The 21580-nt window shown below is 45.3% G+C and overlaps 1 protein-coding gene across 2 annotated transcripts in view; it reads left to right on the top strand.

Moving 5' to 3' along the window:
* The first annotated feature begins 5657 nt into the window (after positions 1-5657).
* Positions 5658-21580, top strand: part of CTC1 (CST telomere replication complex component 1) — a 31704-nt gene continuing 15781 nt past the window's right edge. Inside the window, exons 1-5 of one of the 2 annotated variants that reach the window (XM_056114972.1) lie at positions 5658-5738; positions 10744-10907; positions 18461-18698; positions 19333-19544; positions 20275-20413. In XM_056114972.1, the coding sequence (XP_055970947.1) occupies positions 5706-5738; positions 10744-10907; positions 18461-18698; positions 19333-19544; positions 20275-20413 (786 nt within the window). In that variant the 5' untranslated portion in view covers positions 5658-5705. Of the gene's footprint in view, positions 5739-10743; positions 10908-18460; positions 18699-19332; positions 19545-20271; positions 20414-21580 lie in introns of both variants that reach the window. The other variant, XM_056114971.1, reaches the window with a different exon arrangement.

The following is a 21580-nucleotide window of genomic DNA, read 5'->3' as shown; positions in this document are numbered from 1 at the left end:
AACACCATACCATGCTGATGTTCTTTAACTTCTGGATGGTCCTTCTCCGTCACCTGTGTTAAGCCTCTCCTACTCTACTGCTGCCAAATATTCATTTGTTTTTGGCGGGACACAACCACCAGTGCACGGTGGCTACTCCCGACTCTCAGCTTGGAGTTGCTCATAGATCAGGGATCCAAGCTCAGGGATCAAATCTGGGTCTCACACACAAAGCATGCGCTCAACCTGTTAAGTTATTCCTCTGGCCCCTGCTTTGAAAGTCGGGGTGCCTGGAAGACACTGTTCTTAAATTTCTTCCTTCTACATTTTCTTTTTTATCGGTGCAGTGTGTGGTCAAACCCAGAAACCCACAGATGCGAGACAAGTACTCTATCACTAAGCTACATCTCCAGTCCCAGATCTGAAGCTTTAAATAATATTTAGTAAAATGAATCATGAAACCGCCAGCATGCAATTATTGGGGCAAAAAAAGGGCAATATCATATGACTCAAGTTACTAGCTGCCAACAGATTTCAAAATCTCTCCCTGAAACTCCACAAACTAGTACATTCGAAGGCTTACAGATCTCTACATAGATGTTTCATATACACAGATGATGCTTTATAATACCCAAACAGAAGTTTTCATTTGTTTTTCTACATCTGCTTTTGCCCAATCTTCCCCATCATGAGAAATATTACCATCCTATATATATTACCAGTTGCTCAAGCCCAAACACAGGTGTCAACCTTTATTTCCAAGAACTCTCTATATCCAATTTAATCAACAAATCTATTTCCAAACATATCCCAAATCTGTCCAAGTTCTTTCACATCTTATCCATCATTCTAATTCAAGATATCACCATCACACCTTTTTGGGCCACACCCAGCAGTGCTCAGAGGTTACTTGTCTCTGCACTAAGAAATCATTCCTGGTGGGCTAGGTGGGGACCATATGCAATGCTGGGGATTGAACCAGGTGGGCAGCATGCATGGCAAGTGCCTTACTCTCTGTACTATCACTCTAGCTTCACCATCAAGCCTAATTAGTACCTGATTCTAGCATGAACCATAACCTATTTGCCACATGTCAGCATACATGAGATCATGGCGATATAACTTTTCACCCCCTGGTTTACCTGGTCTACCTAGCTTTCCAATCCTATCACACCACTCTCCACTCTTTCCTCTTCACCTTCAATGCTCCAGTTTTCTTTTTTCTTTTCTTTTCTTTTTTTTTTCTTTTTGGGTCACACCCAACAATGCAGAGTGGTTACTCCTGGCTCGTGCACTCGGGAATTACTCCTGGTGGTGCTGGGGGGTGGGGGGGGACCATATGCCATATGAGATGCTGGGAATCGAACCCGGCTTGGCTGCGTGCAAATGCTCTACCGGCTGTGCTCTCGCTCCAGCCCCAGTTCAATTTTTCTATTCCTCTAAATTTGCAAAGTTCAGAAGGCAATTTTTCCCATCTCACAATTTGCACGGCTAGCTTCTCCCTGTTACTTAGACTTCAATTTAACTAAAGATGCAATTCACGTTTCCGGAAAGTACTTTCCGGATTGGAGCGATAGCACAGCGGGTAGGGCGTCTGCCTTACAAGCGGCCAACATGGCCGACCCGAGTTCGATTCCTCCGCCCCTCTCGGAGAGCCTGGCAAGCTACCGAGAGTATTTGATATGCTAGACACAGTAACAACAAAGTCTCCAATGGAGACGTTACTGGGCCTGCTCGAGCAAATCGACGATCAACGGGAGGGCCTTTACCTTTTACCTTTACTTTCCGGATTAACAACTCTGAAGTAATCACTATTTTTTTTAATTGAGCAGATTTTATTTTATTATTTAGAATATGTACATTAACTTCAGAATAGGGAGTAATTTTAGCTATTATTCCTTTCTTTGTAAATTGAGTGCCTACTATATTGCTCTGTTGCTATATTCTTTTTTTTGTAATTTTATTGAATTACTCACTATTTTAATTTTAAACTTCTTACACAGTATTCGTTATCTTAACTTTATTTTTATTTCTACCTTCCCCTTTAGAACAAAATCTACACGTGGGTAAGAACTTTGCTGTTTTTAATCTATACTGAATTATACAGAATACTTGAGACTTGAAACAAATAAGGCAGGAGTTATGCCCAGCACCTCAAAGAAAAAAATAAAATCTAGGGCCATGGTCGGGGAGGTGGCTCATAGAGCACGTGCGGTGCATGTGTGAAACTGTGGATTTGATTAAGCAGCTGGGCGTACTGGGAGCCAACAAGAGTTAAAGCCTCGGTTTTGCCCCCCAAAACACAACAAAACTGGTTTGTGTCCCCCAAACACAAATTTCATAAACCAAAACATGTCGTCGAAATGAATAATTTTTGTTTGGGGCCACACTCAACTACGCTCACAGTTTACTCCTGGCTCTGCGATCATGGACCACTCCTGGCTGGCTGGTAGCCGGCTGCGTGCAGACGGGCGCCTGACCAGCAGCAAATCCCTCCTGGCCCCGAGTGAGTCCTGACTTCGGCCGCACATCAGAATTTGCCACCTCGCCCACCCATAGCACGCAAGGCCTCACCTCAATGAAGGTACTTCTGACAGAAGAATCTAGACTCCTCTTAGCGCTCCCCTCTCCCCCCTGTATCCCCACTCTCCCGTATCCTTCCGATGTCGAACCCCCTCACGTTGCTCCTCATAACATACATTTTTTTCCCACAGATTTGATCACATTTAAAGCTCTTGATTTTCGTCTTTCGTTTGTCAGTAAAATCGAAGCTTGAAGTGAACAGGGGCAAGGTTATGTCTGAACTCTTTTTCATTTTTCATTTCATCATCCTGTTATTCGTCGATTGGCTCGAGCAGGCCCCAGTAACGCCTCTTTCATCCTAGCCCTGAGATTATATTCACGGCTCTTTAGGAGAACGAGACCCATCATTGTTACTGGTATTTGGCATATTTGGTACGCCATGGGGAGTTTGCCAGACTCTGCCCTGTGGGCAGGCTACATTCGATAGCCTGCAAGTTTGTCCAAAGTAGGAATGAGACAATAAGATGTCATAAAAAAAAACTATTCCCAACGATTAGTACGGGATCTTGCTAAAGCAAGAGGTCGAGGTATCATTTTTGCTGGTTAAATACATGAATTTGAAAAGAGCGGTCAAGTTCCAAGGAACCCACAGCTCCCGGGCTTCCCACGCAACCAGAAATGACGCCTAGTGGAGATAGTAGAGAGGTCGGGAAAGGGTCTTGGATGAGAAGCGAAAGGGTGCAGAAGGAAAGAAAATCCCGACTCGCGAGCTGACTCACGTGTTAGCAACTCCCGACTTCGCGCTTCCTCGAATGGTGGCGCGCAGGTACGTCATCGACGCGCGCCGCGAGCATGGGCGGGACTGCGGGTGCCCCGCCCCTTCGCGCCGCCGTGCTGCTGGGCCTTCAAATCTCGCAGAACTCGAATCCCCCACCTCCCTCCCCTTTCGCGCATTGTGGTGGGAGTGAGAGAGAAAGAAAAAAATGAAAATACCTCGTTGTGTTACAGTGCATGACTTGTCATTCAGTAAGAAATAGAGTGCATCAATTCACGTTTTTAAAACTGAATTTGAATTAAAGGATAATATAACTTGCAGAATTAAAATATTTATTTTTGGAGGGAGGTTTACCCAGCAATACTCAAGAGCTGCTCCTGACTCTGTGCTCAGGGGTTACTTCTGACAGTGCTCAGGGAATCATATGCAGTGCCTGGGATTCAACTGACATTGGCTGCATGTGAGGCAATTGCCTTAACCTCTGCACTATCTCTATAGTCCACAGGATTTTTGTTTAGTTTTGTTTTGTAGTATTTTGCTGTTAAATGACTGTAGCATTTTTATTGTTTACAGTGTTTTCTATTTACCATATTATAACATAATGCTTAGCACTGATTGGGTGCTATTCTCAGTTCTGTGCTCAGGGATCATTCCTGGCAATGCTCTAAGGATCATGCGGTGCCAGAGATTGAATCTGGGTCTTCAGTACGCAAAATATGTGCTCAGCCCATTGCGCTACCTCTGCCCTCCTGGCTGTTGCAAAGGCAAGCGCCCACTGTTACTATCACTCTGACCACTTAAACCTCCTTTAAACAAACAAGGACCTGAGCTATAGTACAGGGGTAGGGTACTAGCCTTGAACAAGGTTCAATCGACAGCTCTCCAGGGGCCAGAGTAATAATACATGGGGTAGGGTGCTACCCATGTACACTGCTAACCCTGATTTGATCAATGACGCCCATTATGGCCTCCTGAAGACCACCAGGAGTGATACCTTAGCACAGGGCCAGTAGTAAGTATTGTGTACCACCTGGTGTGGCCCAGTAACAGAAACATTTATTTTTTATTAAAAAACATTTATTTTTTATTAAAAAGGGGAGCTGGAACTATAGCACAGCAGGTAGGGTGTTTGCCTTACATGTGGCCAACCCAGGTTCGATTCCCAGCATCCCATATGGTCCCCCTGAGCACCTCCAGGAGTAATTCCTGAGTGCAAAGCCAGGAGTAACCCCTAAGCATTGCTGGGTGTGACCAAAAAAAGCAAAAACAAACAAACAAAAAACAAGTGAAGAGGCTGGAGTGAGAGCACAGTAGGTAGGGTATTTGCTTTGCACGTGGCCAATCTGGGTTTGATTCCAGCATCCCATATGGTATCCTGAGCACTGCCAAGAGTAATTGCTGAGTGCAGAGCCAGAAATAACCCCTGAGCATTGCCAGGTGTGGTCCAAAAAGGAAAAAAAAGTGAATAGGACAGGGCAGGCTTTTTTTTTTTAATTAAAAAATGTAAATAGGACTTCAGCTCAAAGGGCTTAAGAGTCTGTATGTTGGAGGACCAGGTCCAGTCCTCCTGAGCAACACTGTATGTAGCCTAAAGAGGAAAAAAATATATATATAATATATATTAAAGCTCCTTCTTGGGGCCAAAGATATATACAGATAAGGCTCGCACATCGTGGATCCATGGTAGATCCAAGTTCATGGTGCTAATGGTGGTGGAATAAACCAGGGTTCAGCGCATGAAAGGTAAAAGCCTTCCTTAACTCTCTGGACCAGGGAGCAGGAATTTTTTTATTTTTTGGACAACACCTGGCTGTGCTCAAGACTTACTCCTGGCTCTGTGCTCAAGAGTCACTCCTAGCAGTGCTAGGAGGGGGACCATATTGTGGTGCCAGGAATCGAGCCCAGGTCAACCTCATTCAAGGCAAGCACCCTACCTGCTGTAGGGGGGCGGACTTTGGGCACACCTTGTGGTACTCAGAGACTCAGAGGTTATTTTTGGCTCTGCTCTATTCCCAGGGGTGCTGGTGGGATGCTGAAGATCTAAACGCTCTACCCGCTGTAATATCACTCTGGCCCCAGGGATTTTTAATCTTTGCTCACTGCTGTCTCCCCAGAGTCTAGAACTGAACCCAGCACATAGTTCCATGAACCCCTTCACTCCACTGCAGGGGTTCACTCCACTGATTGAGTTAGGGAGTGCAGAGGCTATCGTCCAGGCGGGCTGTGCTCGAGTTCCTTAGGATCAGTGACAGGGTTTGAAGACCAAGAAGTGGGCGGGGCAGGGGCGGGGCCGAGAGCGCGGAAGGCTCGGGGCGTTGCCCGGCGGGAGGAGGCGGGCTCGCGCCAGCGGTGACGTCACCCGGAAACCCTGGCGTGCTCTCGCGCTCGCTCGGCTGTTCGCTGCCAGAGGCGCGACCGCGGGCGCGCCATGGCTGCTTGCCCGCCTCAGGCTGTTGACTCTGTGAGTGCTGTCTCCGAATCTCGTTTCTTTTCCTCTTTTCTGTCAGGATGGCCTTTCTTCTCCCGAACTCTCTTGCGTACTTACTTCCCGATCTTGCCTGCCGCGCCTGGACGGCACCGCGACTGTTGATCCTCCTGGACGCCGCCGCGACTGTTGATCCTCCCGCTGGTCCGGGGTTCCGCGCTGCCCGCTAGGAACCTTAAACGCTTCTCGTCTTGGGTCTTCAAGCCCTTCGGGAAAATTGAGGCCGTTTCCGGCGGCTCTGGGTCATTGAAGAAAAAACCCTGCGCTGCTGTAGGGAAAAGGGTTGACTGATCATCCTGTAAAGCGTCTGAGAACTTTCGAGTTAGCGAGGCGAAGCGAGCTTGAAAGGTTTCACAGCCGCGCTGGAGAGCGGGTTCGGGTGGGTGGTGGCCGAGGGTCAGATGGACTTGGGCGTCTTGCCTAGCAGCGGCTTTGGCCCGAGAATACTGGGGATTGTGGGAAGGATTTCCGCAGCCGAGCGACTGATGCGTTTTCGTTTCCCGGTAACGGCGGGATGGCGCGGGAGCTTGGCAGCAGGCGGAGGGGCGAGGCAGCGAGTGGCGACCCCGACCAGACCAGAGCAGCCGTGTTGAAGTTCAGAGGTGGAGGCGGTTAAAAACCGACGAAAATGGAACGTAAGGCCACGTTCTATATAGGACTTACTGGGCAGATGTGGTGTCTGTGGAGTGTTTGTCAGAGGTTTTAGCTAGAGATTTAAGAAGACTCATCTGAGGATGGCGAGGGAAGATACGCAGTGGATAAGGTCGTTGGGAGGGAAATGGGGAGTGTTCTCAAACGTGATCCAGTGTCAGTGTTAGTCTGAGGAGCTCATTTGAAATGCAGAGGGTTTTTTTCTGGACCCCTCTCTATCTGTAAAACAACAGATTCCTGTGTCTCCCACTTCCAAGATTTTGAGTCAATAGAGGAGATCCATGAATTTGCTTTTGTTTTTGTTATTGTCCTACACCTGGCTGTGCTTCGGGTTTACTCCTGTCTCTGTGCTCAGGAAGAGGCTCAGGAGACTTTGTGCAAGGCCAGTGATCTCCAGCTCTGCTATGGCTCTGGCCCCTGAATTTGCATTTTAAACAAAACTTTGGCGGTGATTCTGCAATAGTATTACCACTCCCAAAACAGTTTATTCGGTGTTTTTTTTTTTTTTAATTTTAGTAAGTGGTGGGTAGTTTCTCAGAAAAATTGGAGCTGGAAAAGAAGACAGAGAGGAAACAAGCATGAGATGAGAGTTTGGACTTTTGAGTAGGTTGGTAGTGCAATTTTTGTCTGAGGAGCTGGTCCAGTTTTGATATGAGCATGTTTTGGCTGAAGTGGAGTGAAGGTGAAAGTGTCGATGGGTAGGGCCCATCTCCAAGGGTAAGAGTGCTCTTTAGAGGAATAGGGATTGAACTGTACCAGTTTAACATTATTTTGGGAATCAAGAAAGATAAAAGCCAAGGGGCTGGAGAGATAGTAATCGGAGAAGGCTTGCACAAGCCCCATTCAGGTTCAATACCCAGCACCCCATCTTGTCCACCAAGAGTAATTCCTGAGTGCAGAGCCAGGAGTAACCCCTGAGCATCACTGGGTGTGACCCAAAAACTTAAAAAAAAAAAAAGATATAAAGCCTTACCTCTAAAAACTCTACCTATTGGACTCTGTCAAAGCGTTAAAGCAACCTAGCATTTGGGAGTAGACCAGCTGTTCTCAGTCCCTAGGATTAGAGATTTCCAACCATATCTCAGTTCTGGAAGTAGCTCCCAGATCCTCCAGCTGTGGCCAAAAAAAAACATTTTTTTAGGGTTTTTTTTTTTTTATCGCTGGAGCGATAGCACAGTGGTAGGGCGTTCGCCTTACAAGCGGCCAACATGGCCGACCCGAGTTCGATTCCTCCGCCCCTCTCGGAGAGCCCTGCAAGCTACTGAGAGTATCTCGCCCGCATGGCAGGGCCTGGCAAGCTCCCCGTGACGTATTCGATATGCCAGACACAGTAACAACAAAGTCTCCAATGGAGACGTTACTGGGCCCGCTCGAGCAAATCCACGATCAACAGGGAGGACCTTTACCTTTTTTTTAAGAAATACATTTTACCAATGTCCTTTTTGTGTCATTTACTGATCTTTTCAGACACATTTATATGTATACATTATTATACAATATTATGTCCAATTTTTGTTGTTACTTTGTTTGGGGGCCACACCCAGCTACCTTCAAGCCTTACTCCTAACTCAGTGTTTAGAGATCACTATTGGCAGTGCTTGGGAGACCATATATGGTGCTGGAAATTGAACTTGGATTGACTGTGTGCAAGGCAAGCAGCTTAACCTTCTCTCTGTGACACTATGTCCATTTTGTTTTGTTTTCTTTTGTTTTGTTTTGGGGGCATTTCTGGTGTTGCTCAGTGCTTACTCCTCTGTTCTCAGGTATTACTCCTAGCATTGCTTGGGACTATATGGATTTGAACAGGGTCATTTGCATGCAAAGCAAACACCTTACCCCCTATATACTTTATCCTCTCTGGTCCCTTTTGTCCAGGTGTTTTTTTGTTTGTTTTTTGTTTTGTTTTGTTTTTGCTTCAGGCCACACCTGCTCTGTACTCAGGAATTAATTCTGGTAGTGCTCAGGGTACCAAGTGGATGCCCAAGATTGAACTTGGGTAGCTGCATGCAAGGCAAACACCATATCCACTGTACTCTCTCTCTCTCGCCCCCTGTATGTCCAATTTTTAATGAGTAATTAAAAAGAATTTTCAAGTGTGATTTTGGCTTTTGTTTTGTTTCATTTTTGATAGGAAGAGTTTGGTTAGGGCAAGATGCTAGGGGACCATATTTGGTGCTGGAGATTGAAGTGGATTGAACAAGGATTGGCAAAGCAAACACCTTAACCTCTATGTTAGATAACATTGGGTTGTCCTTGCTCCTCCCTCAGGGAGTTTAGGTTTACTGAGTTACTCCTACAACAGTGCTTCTGAGAAACACCTAATTCCATCAAGCACTAATAATCCTATATTGCTTTTCTCTTTCCTTTATGTCACTTGCATTTTGTCCTTTTTTTTGGGGGGGGGGTTACACCCAGCGATGCTCAGGGGTTACTCCTTGTTCTGCACTCAGGAATTACTCCTGGCAGTACTTGGGGGACCATATGGGATGCTGGGGATTGAACTTGGGTCATCCACGTACAAGGCAAATGCCCTATCTGCTGTATTACCACTCCGGCCCAGCAATGGCCTTTTTTGTATAGATACAGGAAGACAGTTGATTCTATGCTTTTGTAACATGGGAGTTAATTGACTCCAAATAATGTTTATTCCTGGGCATCCATCATATTTACTTGACTTAATTCTCAGTTGCCTTTACTTCCTAACACCCCCAAAAGGAGGGTCCCAGCACCATAAGTATAAGTTAAGAGCACGGTCATGGAACAAACTCTGTCATGACCCAAAAAGAAGTATCTGAATGAGGACCCTGCTGGGGTTAGGAAAGACTAGCCTGGCTGAGGACTGTGGTCTGGGATATATAGCAAGATATCCCCAGGAAGAGCCAACCTTTAAGCTTAATATACCTCTCACTGTGTTTATACAAAATGACTAGAAATATTAGTAAGAAGTAAGTTTATCATGATTGTTTAAATGGTTCACTAGCTGAGGAAAGGAGAAAGCAATATACCCTAGATGGAATCCCGCCCTTGTGTGGATCTCCTAGTAATCTAGGGTGCTGAACTCTCAGATATCTTGTCTTTGAGTTAATCTCCTAGAACTTCCCCTGAAGGAGTGGGTTACATCTGTTTGTTGTTATGAAAATGTTTAACCCCACCTATGTGTACCCCCACCCTTCATGATTTCTATATAACTATGCTGTAAGGGGAAAGAGGGGAGTATGAGAGCTATGAGGAGACTAGGATGATGGGAATGACGAAGACTATGATGACAATGAGGACTAAGATTATGGAACTATGATGACTGGGACTACTATGAAAACTACGACTACAGTTGTCCTGTAAGGGAGGGATTGAACTACCTTGAGAGGAGAGAGAAATAAACTGAATACCAACAAGCTTGGGGCCCCGTCCCTTTTTTCTCCATTCCCCCGGTCCTTGGTCTGTCCATTGCCGCCGGCCAGCCAGGGGAATAGTTCTCAGCCATCAAACACTCGAATCCCACGTGTCCACACTTTTTCCTTGAAACTCACACATTTGTAGTGTCTCTCCAACCCAGATTTTCAATTTGCTGCTTTGGAATAAGACCCCGCCTTCCCCGCACACACATACATAAAATGGGAGACCACTGAACCTGGTGATCATTGCTCATATTGGAAGTATTGGCAGTGCGCTGTGAGAATTCCAGGAGGTACTGCTTTCTCCCTGGGCTAGTCAGAGAAGGGTTCACAGAGAAATACTGTATTAATTCCAGTTGAGCACTTTAAGGCTTGTAAGACAAGTGCTAGATGGCCAGCTGCCTAAAGTATTTGTATTGCTGGACTGAGACATAAGGTTTCTTCAATTTTGTGTTTTTCCCCCCTTCATTTCCTTTTGATTTTTTTTTCTTTCTTCCCTTCCCTTTGTGGTTGTTGTCATTGTGTTTTCTGGGTTTGCACACTTGGCTGTGATGGGTCAGAGATAGCACACACACATTTGTCCTGTTGTAGATTCCATTTGATAATGGGAGGTGACTCACAGCCTCAAGCCTGTACTGCAGGCCCTCTACCACAGAGCCACATTTCTGGCCCCATGCCTTTCTTGACTTTTTTTTTTTTTCTATTTCTTTATTCTTTCACCTGTTTCCTCAGTAGGAGGGATTCTTATGAAGGTTTTTGTTTATTTGTTTTGTTTTTATTTTGTTTTGCAGAAATTCTGGCAGGTTTACTTCTGGCTCTGTAGTCTAGGATCCCCCTTGTATGCATTGCAGGGGATCCGATCTCAATCTATATAGCATGTGGTACCAGCTCTCTGACCCTGGTCATGCAGACATTTTAACTAGATTCACTTTCTCTAGGAGCAAGTCTGGCTTGAGGCTGCCCAGGCATTCATCCACAAGACCCTGTGCCCAGCCGGTGAGGAACCTAATGTCCAATTGACTCAGTCAGTAATAGAATGTGTGAAGACTCTCTGGTTGCCCCAGGGAAGGAGCCAGGGCTTGACATTGCCCCTCAGCTACAGGTAAAGAGGGGTGAAGTTACAGTTGGGATTATTTGGGTGGGGGAGGAGGCAGGGGCTGGGGTCTTCCCATTCTTCACCATGCTGCCTTTCCTCTCCTCTGTAGTTCTCTTAAATGATTTAGATCAAGTTTAGAGAAAAGGAGAGGAAAAGAGAAGGAGAAGAGAAGATAGGTAATTTGGAAAAACTCAGAATAGGGAGAGACTGAGATATTTCGTTGATTTGGTATATCAGAAAACTAAGAGAGGGAAGGCTTCACCAAGTGCAGATGAATTTAAGAGCATTTGAATCTTTCTTGAGCTCTCTTATTCTCATTGTTTTTCTTTTAATTTATTTTTAAATCTATTTTCTTTTTTCTTAGTGAATCAAAATAGTTTATTTGTTTGTTTGTTTGTTTGGTTTTTTTTTTTTTTTTTTTTTTGCTTTTTGGTCATACCCAGAGATGCTCAGGGGTTATTCCTGGCTCTGCATTCAGGAATTATTCCTGGCGATGCTTGGGGGACCATATGGGATGCTGGGGATTGAACCCAGGTCGATCGCGTGCAAGGCAAACGCCCTACCCGCTGTGCTATCACTCCGGCCCCGAATCAAAATAGTTTTTATTGAATAAAACTTACTTAGAAAGATGAGAGGAGAGAGAAGTGTTCGAGAGAGAACATTCTCTAGAGTGGAAAAAGCAAGCAAAGAAACATAAACTAGCAAGTGAGATACATGTTCAAAGGAGAAAACAGACTTGAAGAGCAAACCTCTCCTCATATTTCTTTTTTTTTTTTTTAATTTTTGCTTTTTGGGTCACACCCAGTGATGCTCAGGGGTGACTCCTGGCTCTGCACTCAGAAATTACTCCTGGCGGTGCTTGAGGGACCATATATGGTGTTGGGGATCGATCGCTCTACCTGCTGTACTATCACTCTGGCCCCTCATATTTCTTGAAATAAAATTATTTTACTTCACTAAATAATCCTACTCGGATTGGAGTCGAGCATCCTTCACCCAGATCCTCCAAATTCCAGTAGGCGGGGGTCACACCCACCAACAGGCCCCCTGGCGCCGTGTAATCCCATCAGCGGCCAAGACTCAGAGACTATAAAAACCAGCTCCCGGAGGGAGAATAGTGCAGTCTCCTGCCCCCGCGCCTGGCTATTTCTCGCCGGGGCCCCTTGGAGGGGAGCGGGTTGAGCTTTCCTCCCCACCCTGACCAGGGCCCCGAGAGCCGAAGACCTCCAGGACCAGCCACCACCATGCTGAGATCACTCCCCGCACACCTAAAGGTACCGGCAGAGGGACAAAGCCACATGGGTTCCGGGGCTGAGATCTCCAAGCCTACTCGGATTCGCGGCCGCGCGACATCTTATTATGACATCTCATTCCTACTTTGACAAACGGGCAGGCTACCGAATGTAGCCTGCCCACACGGCAGATCTGGCAAACTCCCCGTGGCATACCCAATATGCCAAATACCAGTAACAATGATGGGTCTCATTCTCCTAAAGAGCCTTGAATATAATCTCAGGGCTAGGATGAAGGAGACGTTACTGGGACCTGCTCGAGGCAATTGACGAATAACAGGATGATCTGTGATCTGTGATCACTAAATAAGAAAGAGCACTTAATTGAATTCAAGGTCTCCTGAAAGTGTTCTTCCCCCCTCCCCCCCCAAGAAAACCACTCCCATTTTACTAATTTTACCATTCCCTAAACTGTTCTAGGCAATTAATGAGTACCACAAAAAGGGTTCTATGGGTTGTAGAGTTAGCACAGGGAACTGTGCTTGCCTTGCATCTAGCTAACTCCCATTCAATCCCCTATACCCCATGTGGTCCCCTGAAAACTGCTAAGAGTGGTTCCTGAATGCAGAGCCGGCAGGCGGAGTGATAGTACAGTAGGTAGGGCATTTGCAATTTGCTTTGCACGCAAGTGACCTGTGTTTGATCCCTGGCATCCCATTTCCCCCCCACCCCCACCCTCCCAACCTGCCAGGAGTGATCTCTGAGTACTGACAGATGTGGCTCAAAACACAAACACAAGCAACAGCAAAAAGATTGAATGCAGAGCTAGGATTTACTCCTGAGCACTGCTGGATATCTGTCTCCCCACCACCAAAAAAAGGGGGGGAGGATTCTACGGTAATTTTGAGAGACATATTTGGCAATCTTCTCTAGGGACATCAAGAGGCTCATTTCTATAGGATCTGAAAAAAACTGCAATAAGAAGGCTTCATCATCATAGAAGTATCACTGCACATGGCCTCTCCCCCTTATACATTATATAAATATACCATATTTTATAGTTCCTTGGCTGTTTGTTGTTGTTGTTTGCTACACCCGGTGATGCTCAGGAATTACTTCTGGTTCTGCACTCAGAAATCATTCTGGGGCTCAGGGGATCATATGGGTTGCTGGGATTGAACCTGCAAGGCAGGCATGCTGTGCTATCTGTCCTGCCCCCTTGACTGTTTTTTCTCCTGGCCTTGCATCGGCTAATTGTTTTTGTGTGGTTAATAGGTATAATAGGTTAATAGGCTCCCTTCTCAATCTAGCCTCTTTCTTGTCTACATTCTCTCTTGAGCATGTGTTATTTTCTCACCCTTTTAATAAAATTTCCTTATTTAAAAAAAATGTTTCTGAGACAGTATTAATAGTTCTGACTCATTTATTTTAACTGTTCTATTATAATCTGTTACGTGAATATACATATGATATGATTGGGGCTTTATTTTTGGGCTTTGGGCCAAATCCAGCTGTGCTCAGGTCCTACTCCTGGCTCTGCACTCAGGAATCACTCCTAGTGAATTGATTCCACTATATGATGTGCCTGAGGTTGAAGCCTGGTCAGCTGCATGCAAGATCCCTCACTCTGACCCCAAGGTTCTCTTTTTATTTATTTTTGAGCCATACCTGGTAGTGCTCAGGGTCTACTTCTAACCTTGTGTGTGCTCAGGGATCACTCTGGACCATATAAGGTGCTAGGGGTTGAACTTGGGTCAACTTCATACAAGGCAAGTACCCCATGTGCAGTGCTATTTCTCCAGCTCCTCCCTATTTTTATACTGCTCTTCATTGGAGTTGTACCAGTTGACATCATAGTAACATACATCTGTATCCTGGCAGTCTTACAAGTCTATTTACCTTCATAACAAAAATTATATTTTGTTTTTGCTATTTGAAAGGTATTAAACGATATTTTAATTTCAAAGTAGCTTCTGAGGGCACTTTTGCTGAGGATTTTTTTTTGGGGGGTCACACTTGGCGATGCACAGGGGTTACTCCTTGCTCTTCACTCAGGAATTACTCCTGGCAGTGCTTGGGGGACCATATGGGACACTGGGAATCAAACTCGGGTTGGTCGCGTGTAAGGCAAACACCCTACCCGCTTGCTATCGCTCCAACCCTTTCTTTTGCTTTTGTGTACCTTCTAATTTTACTCCACAGGACTCTTCTACCTTTCTTTTCATATATATATATATATGGATTTTTTTTTTTTTTGAGGATGGGGTAGGGGAGTCACACACCTGGCTCTGCACTCAGGAATTTCTCCTGGCAGTGCTCGGGGACCATATGGAATGCCAGGGATCAAGTCAGAGTACATGCAAGGCAAGCACTTTACCTACTGTACTATCCAGCCCTCTTTTCCTACAATTCTTGTGCATGTCCTTAATGCTTAAGATTAAAGACATTTTTTATTTAAGCATTTTATGTGATCCCTTTGAAAACTAAACTGCTGATGTGTAAAAAGCCTTGAGAAAAAACCTTTTAACTCAAGAATTTTCAAAGGAACTGTGATTTCTATGAGGCCTCTATTGCAGTAGCATTAAAGTCTCCTGCAGGGGAGTTGTTTATGTGCCTGCCGGACATCAGTTTAATTAAAAAAAGGTAGATTCAAATCTCTTAAAATTTAGGACCAGAACAATAGTACAGTGGCTATGGCATTTGCCTCCTACGTGGCCAGTCAAGTTCAGTCCCTGGCATTCATCATCCCATATGGTCCCCTGAGCACTCCCAGGAGTGATCTCTGAGTGCAAAGCCAGGAGTAACTCCTGAGTACAACTGGATGTGGCCCAAAACAACAACATCAAAAACTAAATCTCTCAAAATTTGGAATAAATTTAAAAGCACAATTTTTAAGAATAATTTTTAAAAACTTAAAAAGCAAGTTTTAAGAAACTTAGAACCTCTTGTTTGTTTATTATTTATTTATTTATTTGGTTTTAGTGCCACACCCAGTGGTGCTCCGGGCTTACTCCTAGCTCTACACTTGGGATCACCTCTGACAGAGCTTGGAGGACCATATGGAGTGCCAGGGAATGAACCCGGCTTGATAAACTACCTGCAGTGCTATTGCTCTGACCCTGGAACCTTATTCTTTAAAATAGATGTAAAATAGGTCTGTAGTAATACTACAGATGTTCGGGTGCTTTCCAGTTTGATCACCAGCATTTCATGTGGTCCCCTATTTAGGGCTAGGGATATATCCCAGTGGCGAACCATCTGCTTTGTATGTGGAGGTGCTAGGTTTGATCTTCAGCTCTGAAAAATAAAGAAAAAAAGATTTCTTTAAAGAGCAGTGAGGGGCTGGAGCGATAGCACAGCGGGTAGGGCATTTGCCTTGCACGAAGCTGACCTGGGTTCGATCCCCATCATCCCACAAGGTCCCCTGAGCACCACCAGGAGTATTTCCTGAGTACAGAGCCAGGAGTGACCTCTGAGCATCATTGGGTGTGATCCAAAAAGCAAAAAAAAAAAAAAAAAAGCAGTGAATAAGGGCCAGAGTGATAGTACAGCAGGGAAGGCACTTGGCTTACACATGGCTGACCCAGGTTTGATCCCTGGCATCCCATATGGTCTCCCAATCAATGCCAGGAGTGATTCCTGAGTGCAGAGCCAGGAGTAGCCACTGAGCATCATCAGGTGTGACCCAAAAAGCCAAAAAAAAAAAAAAAGTGAATAAAGATAAAATGAAAATTATTTGATATAAATATCTTATTCTTTTTTTTTTCTTCCCATTTCCTTAACTGAATACCTGCTTTGTGTCAGGTACTTGGAAGTTGATGAACAATAACAAACTTGAAGGGTGTGAGTTTGTTATTTTCAGTTTTCTGACTCAAATCTGTCTTGGAGTCCTGAAGGTGTATAGGATAAAAAGCAATTCTCAGGGGCTGGAGCAATAGCACAGCGGGTAGGGCATTTGCCCTGCACGCAGCCAACCCAGGTTCGATTCCCAGCATCCCATATGGTCCCCTGAGCACGGCCAGGAGTAATTCCTGAGTGCAGAGCCAATAGTAACCCCTGTGCATCACCGGGTGTGACCACAAAAAGTCAAAAAAAAAAAAAGCAATTCTCTCCAGATGCTTTTTTCAGGGCCCTTAGAGAAGAAGAGAAACAGGAGAAACCTGAGCTTTTGAATGAGACATGCTTCACCTACGGTTTTGAGTGAGCTTTTGAGTCAGACATGCTCCCACCTATGCCACTGTATACCTAAACCTATTTTCTCATCGATGAACAGCGGGAGGATAATGATAGTGATAGGTGTTGGTGGGAGCTTTGGTGAAGAGTGTTATTGAGTGCTAATGAACACAGCATGGTTGTTGAGTATAATGCCTCCAAAGTCACTTTGAAAAGAATAAAATAAATGTAACAGGAAAATGGGCCATCTAGACTAGTACTCCCAACCTTTAGTATTTTTATAGGTATCATCTCCATAGTTTTGCAAGTTGTGATGTTTGGTAAACTTTTTTTTTTTCATTTAGAAAATCATGAGATGATCAGAGAGATCGTACAGTGGATAGAGCACTTGCCTTGTACATAGCCAATTTGGTTCCATCACCTACATTGCATATGGTTCCCCCAAGCACCACTAGGGTAAACCCTGAGCACTGCCAGTGAGGCCCCCTGGCCCCCTCCAAATGAAGAAAATGGGGAGAAGGGGACAGGGAAAGAGTTAAGGGACTTTCCTTGTATGTGATGTGACAGGACGGGGCGGCCCTAGGCACTACTGGGTATGGTCCAAATCCCCCTTCCCAAATCATGGGAATGTAAGTATGAATGATATTACAAAGATACGAATTTATAACAACCTTGATAATTTAACTTATTTCTCACTTTATCCAATACTCCTCACAAGTCATAGTAACAGCAGTGTTGCAAGAACAGCTGATCCCATCTCACAATTTGGAAACTCTTTGATAACAATTCCCAGTTCAGTTCCAGTCAGTCTCTAGTACTGACTGTTTAAGATCAGTGTTTTTAGTACTGACTATTTAAGATCAGTGTTTTTCTCATTTTTTTGTTTGTTTGTTTTTGTTTGGACCACACTCAGCTATGCTCAGGTTATTGAGCATGCTGAGTGCTGGTAGTGCTCAGAGAACCACATGGGATGTGAGGATGAGAGGGTCAGCTGCATGCAGGGCAAGCACCCTATACACTGTACTACTGCTCTGGCCCCTTCTTTTATTTTCCCCACATCCAGTGGTTCTCAATGCTTACTGCTGGCTCTATATTGAGGAATAACTCCTGGTGATGCTTGGAGGACCATATTCAGTGTCAAGGATCGAACCAGGGTCAGTGGCATGCAAGGCAAGTGCCTTAGCCCCTGTACTATATCTCTCTAGATTCCAACAGACCAGTGTTTCTTGGGTTTTTTTGTTGTTGTTGTTTTACCTTTTTCTTCCTGTGGCTCCCTTACACCTACTTTCCTTCCTATGCCCTCTCCCTCCCTGCCTGTCCCACTGGTTAAACACCTAGTCTCATGCCATGACCCCACCCTGTATACAGTTTTCATGTGTGGTCTCCTTGTTGCATCCTGGGCCCCTGGCTGAGAAGCTTTGTCCTAAACTATGACGGAAAGCTGACCAGGTTCGTGCAGTTAAGCTATTAGGCAGAGATAGGCAAGTGGCCCTATAGGAGCTCTTTGTGGAGCTCAGAGTAGAGATGCTGTTGAGTGAGCTGTTAGTAGTAACTGTGAAATGTCCCTATACTCAGATCCTCATTCATTTTTCTGGTTCCTCCTTGTGGCACAGTCTTATTCAAGGACCCAGCATCATTGTTTTCTTTTTTTTGATTTTGGGCCACCAGTAGTGTGGTGGGCTGGAGCGGTAGCACAGTGGGTAGGGCCTTGCACGCAGCCGACCTGGGCCAACCCCGGTTCAGTTCCTCCACCCCTCTCGGAGAGGCCGGCACGCTACTGAGAGTATCTTGCCCGCACGGCAAAGCCTCGCAAGCTACTCGTGACGTATTCCATTTGCCAAACACAATAACAAGAAGTCTCACAATTTGTTGTGAGACGTTACTGGTGCCCACTCGAGCAAATCGATGAACAACGGGAAAACAGTGCTAGTAGTGTGGTACCTGAAGTGAGTCTGCCAAGCCTCTGGCTCCCACTGTCATTTTCTTAAGATACTTCCCCTTCAGATTGAAAAGTAAAAGAAATGTTAACTTCTCTCCTAGTGTGTTTCCTTCATTGACTTTCCTTGGAATCTTGGGTGATTTTTTTCTAGGTAGAGGGAAACTTCCTAGATTTGGAAGCAGCTTTACAGGACTTCTGTCCCTTTCACTGTGCAGGTTTGTCTCAGTTCAGGACCTAAAGACCTACCAGCGTCTTCCATGCTGCAGTCATCTGTCCTGGAGCAGTAATGCATACCACACTTGGGCCCATCAGTCTGTACCAAATGGGAACCCTCTGCCCCGGGAACGACTGTTGCTCTTAGGAACCTTAACAGATCTCTTAGGAGACTTGGAAGACGAGTGCAGGAATGGGAGCCTCTATGTGAAAGATAACACCGGTTCCCTTGGCTGTGAGGTAAGTAGGAATGAGGAGGTCTGATGCTTTAGGTCCTGATAAGAATGGTATCTGAAAGTTTCAAGAGTTAGTACAGAGGTTAAAGAGCTTGCCTTGCATCCCACTAACCCTGATTAGAATCCCTGGCACCTCAGGAGTCAGGGGCTCCTGAGGGCTGGAGAGATAGTACAGCAAGTAGGGTGCTTGCCTTGCATGTGACCTACCCAGGTTCAATCCCCAGCATCTTGTATGGCTCCCTGAGAGCTGCCAGGAGTAATTCTTTAGTGTAGAACCAGGAATAACCCCTAAGAGCTGCGGGGTGTGGCTCATAAACAAACAAAAAAAGAAATAGCCCCAAAAGCTGCTCTTGGTATGGTCCAAGTACAACGAGCAAAACAAAAGGAGCCAGAGTACAGCGTCTCCCTTGCACAGGCCAATTCGGGTTCAATCTCTGGCATCCCACATAGTCTGCTGAGCACTGCCAGGAGTAATCTCTGAGCATCACTGGGTGTACCCCCCGCCCTCCCTGCCCCCCAACAAGGTGGCATCTGTGAAGCAAGACAACTAAGTCTCTGAGGGAAGAGGGAAAGGGGGTAGAGGGAGATTGACAGGATGCTAGAATCCTGATTTAATTCTTCCTCTCGTTCTTTTCAAGGTCATAGATCTGGATCTTTCTTGGTTGGGTCATCTCTTTCTATTTCCCAGTTGGAGTTACCTGCCTCCTGCCAAGTGGAATTTCTCTGGGGAAGGGCACTTGGAGCTCTGGAGTGACCCTGTGCCAGTGTTTCCCTTGCCCGTCAATCCAAGCACTCTTAGTCCTCACCCTGTTCTCTACCCAGAGACTGCAACCCACTTACTCCAGCACAGGTAATTCTTTTCTCCAGGGCAGAATCAACACTGGGAAACTGGGAAATATATGGATGAGTCAATGGAAGGAAAGAAAGGTACTGAAAATAATGTAGATGAAATATATCAAGACATGGGAATAAATATTAAAATAGGAGTTTTGGGATTAGGGAGATACACTTTGCATGCAAAAGCCACAGATTTACGGGTCCCTGTGCAGAGCAGCAGTAGAGTTTGGGGTTTCGTGGTTGTTTTTTGTTTTTGTTTTTGTTTTTACTTTTTTTGGATGCTCTTTTTACTCCTGTCTTTGCACTCAGGAATTACTCCTGGTTGTGCTTGGGGACCATATGGGATGTTGGGTATCAAACCCAGATCGGCCACGACTCTCCCCCCACTGTACTATCGCTCTGGCCCCAGGACAAGTAGAATTTGAAGGAGGTTTCTAAGAATAACAGCTTTGGGTTATAAAAGTGTTAAACCATTACTAGATTATTCTTTATGGTGGAAAGGGAAGGCATTTGTAGAGGAAAGAAAATAAAGATTTTTGGGGCCAGAGCAATAGCACAGCAGGTAGGGTGTTTGCTGTGCATGCAGTCAAACCGGGTTTGATCCTCAGCATCCCATATAGTCTCCCAAGCACTTCCAGGAATAATTCCTGAGTGCAGAGCCAGAAGTAAACCCTGAGTATAACTGGGTGTGACCCAAAAAGCAAAAAACCAAGAAAAGAAAGATTGTTTCCTTTCCTCAGTAGAAGCAAGCTTAAAGATGTGCAGAACTTGGCTGGGACACTGGTTCGATTGAGTGCACTTGTGAAAAGTCGAAGTAAAACTTACTTTGTTCTGACTCTTGGATCATCCCCAGTTGGCAGCCATGTCTCCGTCATCGTACAGGTAGGGAATAGTCATTTAGGGATGTAGAGAGAGAAAAGATAGGAGACCTCTTGACAAAGTACAATGCATTCTGGAATTGCCTGCATCCCAGCTTGGGGTGCATAATTTCTCCTCATTTTTCTTTCTTGGACACCACTCTAATGTTGCCTGTGCCCTTCTTTAGGGTATAAATTTTTTTATTCTTTTTTTTTTCATCGTTCCAATTTTTTCATAATTTTATTTATTTATTTTTCTTATATTTATTTATTGTATCACTGTGGGAAAAGTTACAAAGCTTTCAGGTTTAAGTCTCGGTCATACAATGATCAAACACCTTTCCCTTCACCAGTACTCATTTTTCACCACCAAGAACCCTAGTATTCCCCCCTCCCACCCCTACCAATGCCTGTGAGGCAGATGATTTCTACTTAACTCTTCTCTACATTGAGTACATTCATTATTTCGACAAAAGATGCACCATTATTGTTTAGAATTTCCCCCCCAACAATCAGAGTTGCTATAAAGGCATTGTGAAATACTTTTTTTTCTATAGGTGGTTATAAGAATCATATAATGTTGCGCAGCCGCAATAGCAGCTGTGCGATTTTGGATTTCTACAAAGAGCCAGATAATTACGAGATTGGTTTCTGTGCATCTGGTGTTATGGCTGTGCCGGAGAGCTGCTCGTGGGGGGCAACTTGTGACCTCGGTAGGGTGTGAAGGATGAGCCCTGTCACCGCCGGCTCACACCTGGCTTTCCTATAAGCTCTGAAGCGGCAGCCACCTTGCTGCCTGGGTGGAAAAAGGCGGAAGGGAGCAACACCCTTTCCCTCCCAGGGAGGCATCGCGCCGTAGTTTAATGCATGGTCCATTCACTTTTCTGCCACAAGCTGCCGGGCTCTGGATTAAGTCCTTTTGCCTCTGGAGCCATGGCTATGCCAGAGAGCCACTCGTGGGGGACAACTCGTGACTTCGGTACGGCGTGAAGTACGAGCCGGTACCACCCCTCTTCCCCTGAACACTGAGACTGCAGTTGCCCCATCACCACCGGCTCATACCTGGCTTTCCAATAAGCTTTGAGGCAGCTGCCACCTTGTATGCAGTCTGGATGCATTTCTGCCAAAAGCCACTGGGTTCGAGATTTGTTTCTGGGTCTCTGGGATCATGGCCATTAATCAGCTTGATCTT

The sequence above is a fragment of the Sorex fumeus genome, unplaced genomic scaffold (assembly GCF_029834395.1).
Source record: "Sorex fumeus unplaced genomic scaffold, SorFum_2.1 ptg000028l, whole genome shotgun sequence".
In the NCBI taxonomy this organism is placed as follows: domain Eukaryota; kingdom Metazoa; phylum Chordata; class Mammalia; order Eulipotyphla; family Soricidae; genus Sorex; species Sorex fumeus.
Note: the sequence above shows the minus strand (reverse complement) of the source record. Positions and strands in the feature narration are given on the sequence as shown.